Source organism: Cyprinodon variegatus, unplaced genomic scaffold, assembly GCF_000732505.1.
Source record: "Cyprinodon variegatus isolate N-32 unplaced genomic scaffold, C_variegatus-1.0 Scaffold547, whole genome shotgun sequence".
NCBI lineage: Eukaryota > Metazoa > Chordata > Actinopteri > Cyprinodontiformes > Cyprinodontidae > Cyprinodon > Cyprinodon variegatus.
The window spans coordinates 434,442-441,605 of NW_015151000.1; the positions used below are offsets into that span (position 1 = coordinate 434,442).

Sequence of the window (7,164 nt, forward strand, 5' to 3'; positions counted from 1 at the left end):
TTTTTTGTACATGACTAAAGGGATACACGCCTGTTGAGGTAGTTTAAAGTCTAGTTTTTGTAAAAAACCAAAGGATAAACACACATCTGACTTGGTGCGCATGTGTATTGACTATGGGTATGCTGGTCTGACGGGGTATGCTCATCTGACAGAACACCAGCGGCTGGAAAGAAACTATTTCACTTAAAGAAAGAAAGAAGACCAAGAAAAAATAAAGTCCAAGAGAAAAACTTACAAGGAAGAAAAGGAAACAGATTTCTTGGAATAACAGGAGGCCCTGATGGAGAGATGATGAACTGGGAGACATTTGGAGCTGGAGAGATGATTACTGGGTAGAGAGCAGGTAGCTGATTAATACCAGCTGTGAAGGAAACTGGACTTAAACTGATGAGAAACAACAGATGGAGGCCAGGAAACAAAAACCAGAAAATAACAAAAGTAACCACAGCCCATCTTAGGAAAATTCAATTCATATCAACTAAGTTAGTAAAGAAACGCTTTAAAAGACGCAACTGGAAAACATGAGAGAAAGAGAACACAAAACTAAATAAAATACTGTTTACTAGAACTATGATCTACAGAGTAAATTAAACGACAGACTTTAGATAATCAGCAGAATTAGACAACAAAAGGTTGAGGAAACTCTGGGATGTAGTAAACCGGTCCTGAAGGTCTGGAATGGTGAATGGTCTGAACTCATAGAGAGCTTTTTCCTCCGCTGTAGCTGCTGTTGTCCTGCAGCTTTGGATTCATCTCTGATGCTTCAACCTCCCAAGCTAAAATTGGTTGAAAAGACATGATTTGAAATGACGTCTACATTTGGTTGAAAAGTGAATTTTCAGATCATTGAAAACTGAGTTTGCAAATTCTTTTCAACATCTATTATTGGACTAAAGTGGGACAAAGTCGGAACCAAACTGCCCAATTTTCAACAACTATATCTGGACTAAATCCAGACTATGACGAACCGACCAGATGTGGCCTAAAAACCAACGTCTGAATGTTTGGCGGAATGAGCTCCTCAGTATGCAGCCCCCCCTCCTCCAGAGTCCTGCTAATGACCTGCTCTTTGGATTCAGGCTGTTTAAGCAGAGACACGTCTAAAAGGTCCAGGATCTTCAGGACTGGCTTAGAGTCACTATAACACTGCCCCCGAAAAACTAACCGTTAGCACTAACCGTCTATTTCCCATGAAGGGTCCAACACATTAAGTGCCGTCCCAAACCATGTAGTGGGTACCAGCGAGTGAACCGTTCAGCCGTTAGACAGGGAGTCTCTATCAGTGCAGGATCACTGGAGTTTGGCAGCAGGTGTAACGGCGGCCTGATGGTAGAGGAAGAACATTCTTCCAAATGTAAGTTCCGCTGGTTTGCTGCATCTTTATCACACTGACAGAAAATAACAAGTTACAAATATAAAAAAACGTATTTAATTCCCAAATGGAAGGTCCTCTTTGAAAAATAGTTTTATTTGACCGTATACATTTGTTTTTAGACAGGGGCAAATGTTTGATTTTATGTCCACTAAGCTACAGCAACACACAAGGAGTCACTGTGTTGCCATAGCAACGACTGCTTTCCTTTTCTGTTGGAGGGAAAAGGCCGTCACATTCTCGTTTACGCTCCCCCACCTCCAATCAAGGTACCTTCCACAGCAGCGAGTGACTCTTCATTGGGAGTGAGACTTGGTAGTCAAGGATTAGTGCTTAGGGGTCGGTTTGGGATTCAGCATTTGAGCCGATTTACCAGAGCCTCGAGTACTGAGCATGTGCAAACAAGGGAGTTCTTCTTCTTGTTCCAGATTGCAGAGTCAGACCAGCCATCTCTCGGCGCTGAAGCCAATGTGTGGTTTTTGGACGTAAAGTGTGAGCAGGTAGATCACGTCAGAGCGTTACAGTGGAACAACAAGCATTGTGAGCTGTGAACTTTGGAACTCTGCGATTTCACTTGAAAGTATCGTACAGGGTATGACTGACTGACACTTCAGGGAGTTCTTTTGCTAACTTGATCAGTTCCAGGCTATACTGTAGAGGCAGGGTTGGGCTGAAAATCCTGGTGTTTAGTTTTAACTCTGATTCACAGTGGTGAATGGCCGCTTGTTGAACTTCTATCACTGGTCACCTCCAAAATTTTACTAATGCTAACATTCAAATGCAAGCATAAACCCAACCAGCTTTTGTTTAGTGTCTTAATGTAGCATCCTAAACGTTCGCCTTCTTCTTCCCCACTGCTGCAGTATCCCAGCTTCCAAGCAGAGCGGTCAGAGTCAGACATGGAAAGTCCGTGGGGCAGCAGTCCCCTCACAGACTCGGCTTCCCCTCAGCTGGAACGCAGCGAAGGCTTGGACGCCTCGTGCATCTCCAGGAACTTTTCTGATCCACGCCACCTCTGCCACAGCTTGTCTGAAGAGCAGCATCACAGCGTCAGAGATTTCCACACACACGGTCAGGGGCAGAGCTGTGAGAGGGCTCGATGTGATGCAGGCAGATACTTTGTCGGCGCTCCTCCAGCCTGCAGGGACACGTGGTTCGCCTCGGCCCGTCCCTTCGTCCCGCTGGCTAAGGGTTGCTTCGACGGCCACAATGGATACAGCGGCAGCATTGGGCGCATCCCAACAGTCCTGAGTGAGCAAGGTGAGGACTGACCTCGCGGCCTGTGTCCTGGCTGCACAAATGTAACTTGAGGTGGATTCTTGAAGAAGCTGCTTCCAGTGATATGGATTCAGTTTCTCTCTTTAATGGTCCTGTTGTTGCTCCCTCTGTAGGCGCAGCCCACTGGGAGGAAGACAGCATTGTCAGCTCCCCAGATGGTGGCTCGGCCAGTGACTCAGGGGACCGCTATCGGGCAGATCGCTACTCCTGCAGCCCAGAGGAACCCAGTAAGATCGAGTCTCTGATCAGGGCCACCCAGCAGATGATCAAGGAGGAGGAGAGTCGAACACAGTTGGCAAAGGGCTTTGAAGACACACCGCCAGGGCTTGCCAGCGGACTGCAAAGGGCGGCTGCTTCATGCTTCACCGCAGAGTACTCTCAAGGGCCCCCACAGACTATGGTGTACAGGAGCTTTAATCAAGTGATCAGCCCTAATCCTAGCCCCACCCCTCTGTCCAGACTTAGCAGCCCTGGTGCCGAGCGTTTGCACAAGCCCAAAGACTACCTCCAGACCAACATGACTCCCCTTTCCTTGCAGTTGCACCACCCTTTAGGTCGGTTAGGACCATGCTCAGCCTCCCCCACACAAGCCCCCGCACTCTACCCCTCTCACAGCCATCCACGTTCCTATGTAGACAAACATCCTGCGTATTCCCTGACGGGCTACACCCTGGAGCACCTGTACGACCCTGAGAACCTGCGGGGCTGTTGCTCCTCTGTTAACACTGAACCCACCCACTACGACCACTTCCTCACACCAGGAGAACAAAACCCTGGACATAAAGGCCCCTCGGTCATTATCAGCAACAGCAGCTAACGCTCCATAACCCCCACCCGGTTGGGGCGGAGCCACAAAGCTACCTGAGCTAGCTGGCTCTGTGGCCGAAGGGAGACTTCTTTTAGTCTGTAAGGAAGCAACAAACCAGGCATCCATTATAATGTTTGTTTCTGTGGGAATGTGAAAAAACACCAGTGCCTGAAATCTGAGCAGATCATTCAACATCCTTACAGCTTACCTCCGTAATTTCTGCTGAACGACAGGATCTGATCCCAACGCTGACCTAGAGAGACCAGGCAGGAGTCGCTCTCCTCATTCAGAGTCGTCCTCTCATCCTCACGTCTTCCTGTAATCCGCTGGTTTCCTACGCTGCTCCTCATGTACCCTGTCCTGCATGTTTTAGCTGTCTGCTCGATGCATCACACCAGAAAACATCCGATCATAAACAGAAACTCACCTAAAACCTGCAGGGCTGGGAACCGCTGCTAATCACTGAGGCCACAGCCAGCACCGTTTCAGTCTAAAGCAAAGAGCTTTTTCACTGACACCATTTGATTAAAAGCTCAAACCCAGAAACCAGGCCTGTTCTGGTCCTGAAGCAACCAATAATCTGTTAGATGGAGCTTTCACTCCTGTTTTGAATGTGCATCAGTAAGATGCAGGTAAAGGAAAATGCTAATTAGAAGCTTGTTATGTTTTATATAGGAAACGAAGGAGTAGATCGCGGCTTCACCTGAAACACACCAGAGAAAGAACAGTCTGTGATGTTAAACATGTGAGAATCCTGTCCTAAAAACATTTTACTATGCAGTCAAAGGAATCATATTAAGATCTTCTTCATCCTCTCTGAAACGCTGGATGAAGAAGGTAAAGAGTCACCACCATCCATATAAAAGTCCCTGCATTTGTTAATCAAATGGCTGAATTCCTGAGCCTAGACCATTTTAACGAGTCTTTTATTTGAAAAAGAGCTAATAGGAGACATGCAGAAGCATCAACGAGCCAGGAATCGAACCCACAACAGCGACCGTCTCATACAATAGTGATGCTTTTAACCCCTGTGCCACCGCCGCTCCGCAACAATCCGGTCCTCGTGTAACTTTATTTTAGGTCAGAGAAATTATTATTTAGATTTTTATTAAAAAATAAATTTTCCTGTAATTAGTTTCCTGAGCTTGACCAATCTGCTTCAACCTGCACTGAATCATGGGACATAATACGATACTGTGTGCCGGATCCATCCTTCTAATCAGCTGAAGCAATGAGGCCTGTGAGGGAGTCTGATGCTACGTTCAGACCGCACGCTGCAGAGGCAGCAGAAGCAGCTGGTTTACATGCAGAGGCAATGGTTGACGCGCATCAAGGAGCAACAAAAGGTCCCACAGAGCGTTTTGAGCAGCTTCTGAGCAGCTGATGAATGTGATGCACTTCAGAAGCAGCAGCTGCTGGAGTTGGAAAATGTAACTTAAGCTGCTGGACGCCGCATCAACCAATGAGAGAAGCTGATCTGGGAGCTGGCAGGGAGTCAGACGCAGCACTGCTGATGCAGAGCGCTATGATCACTCCTCTGAAACAGTTTATTAACGCCTAAATTAACTCAAAATGGAGAAACCTGCCGGCAGAATATGTTGGCTTTTATTATCCTGCTGCCTGCAGTTTGTAGCACAGACCTGAAAAACGCTAACATCTACTTCCAGCCGCCACCAACAGGAGGGGAAAACCCTGGAGAGGCGAGCGGGCCTGAGGCAGCTGCTGCTGGGGATTCCCAGTGACAGCGCAGCGCCGGTATGTGGGGGTCTGAGCGGCTCCCACAGAGAAATAATCTTTGAAGGCAGGATGGTAATCTGGATGAACTGACTGCACAGACCATGTTTTCAGGAGGACTTTCTCACTTCAACATAGATTCTAACTACTTTCTACCCGCTGATCACAGCTAATACAGCCGCCATTGTTCCAGGCAGAGAAAGGATAGAGTAGCTCCGCCCACCACGCATCAGACCCACTTTTCCACCGCGCAGCTTCAGCCGCGCATCAGAACTAAACCTGTACAAGCATCAAAAATGAAGCAGCACGCGCGTTTTAGCTGCTCCTGCTGCGTGCGATCTGAACGTAGCATTAGGAGGATTGGAGGATTGTGGCAGCATTCGGCACAGCGCTGTGACGTAACCCTCCCCAAACACCAGACGTAATTGAGATGGTTTTTAGGCTAAATCTGCTCGGTCCGTCGTAGTCTGGTTTTATGTTTGCTTGTGATTTTGAGAAATGATTTCGTCCCACTTTAGTCGATAGAATAGATTATGAAACTTACGGCTTTTCACTTTTCAACCAAATGTAGACGTAAATCATGTTGTCCTTATAATGACTTTTCAACCAATTCTTTGCTCGGTGGGATGCGTATAAAAACATGAGCCTTGAACTGGGACACACCCAGTGGTTACCAGTCCCCTCCAGGAAGCACCAACCTTAACAGCCACTTCTCCAACCCTTAGAGCTCAATCCTTTCTGCTGAAATTTAACTGGCTGTCTTAGCAGTAATAAGATGCTGCTTTCAAACCGGACAGCGTGTCAAAAAAGACGCAGAGCTCCCAACCAGCATCAAGATGCAGAGTCCCAGAAGAGTGAAACGTACCTTAGGGCAGGACCCCTTGATGTGTCCACCGTAGACTTTGAATGAAAATCAGGCCCGCTGACGCTCAAACCACCTTCAGGTTCTGCACATAAGCTTAGAAAATGTGTTTCCAGGTTGCAAGAGGTCTCAGCCTTCCTGGAGGAGAGCTTAATAGCTCAATCACCAGGAGTGGAGAGGCTCTCATATGGGAGAGACAGACCCACCAGAAAACAACTAATATTTCACAACAAATGAAAACTTCATGGTCATAGGCGGCTCTAGACATGAGCCAAGAGGGGCCAGTGCTTTGGCCCCTGCACTGTAAACATAATGCAATATGATGATTTACTGGCACAGAAACAGTAGCTGATTAGCTCTGTGCGACGGTCTGTTTGCACCTGAAGCCAAAACACGCAGCGCCACAGCCAGTCTTTGGAGAACACTGGTGGGTAACTGTGTAGACGGTGAACAAGCTCATCACACCGACACACGGACACCCACAATCCTAGCTAGTTCCTGATTGGCCCTCTTGTGTTGTGGCGTGGAATAACACGCTTCAATATTGGGCATAAATCAAAAATATCTGCTTTATATCTGCAACAAGCTAACTGCAGCACAATTAAGATTAAAAATCTGTAAAATTCTGTCTGTTCAACTGATTCAGATGTTAGAAAACTTTAATAATAAAGAAGAGACTGAGGGTGATTTGTTTGGAGCGTCGCTGTCCGTCTACCCGACTCGTCCACAGCATCCACCTGTTAGAGCGGACTGAGTTTCCAACATTTCATACTGGAATCAATGCTTTCAGTTAAAGTTATCTCCTCTGATTTGATCATTGTTGCCGAGGAAACGCTTTACTGCACAGGTTAATCCTGGAAACTACAGGGTGTCCGTTTTAACCTCACACACTAATATGCAAAAGCCATTCTTGTCACTTTCTCACTCATTGTTTGAAAAAAGAGATAAGAAACAGGATAGATGCACTCATGACCTTCATATGACATGACAGTGATGTCCGGACGGCGGCTGGAGGCAGATTGGGTCTGTGTCCATATGCAACTCGTTGGGATGTCAGGCCAGGCAGCTGGAACGACCCGTTCAGCGGTGAAGCGATGTTGGCATATTTTT

At 47.1% G+C, this 7,164-nt stretch overlaps 1 protein-coding gene across 1 annotated transcript in view; it reads left to right on the forward strand.

Annotated features, from left to right (window-relative positions):
* Window positions 1-3,871, forward strand: part of sim1 (single-minded family bHLH transcription factor 1) — a 24,756-nt gene extending 20,885 nt beyond the window's left edge. The window contains exons 10-11 of the mRNA XM_015391550.1: window positions 2,236-2,632; window positions 2,764-3,871. Coding sequence (XP_015247036.1) covers window positions 2,236-2,632; window positions 2,764-3,467 — 1,101 coding nt within the window. The 3' untranslated portion in view covers window positions 3,468-3,871. The remainder of the gene's footprint in view (window positions 1-2,235; window positions 2,633-2,763) is intronic.
* The last annotated feature ends 3,293 nt before the right edge of the window (window positions 3,872-7,164 follow it).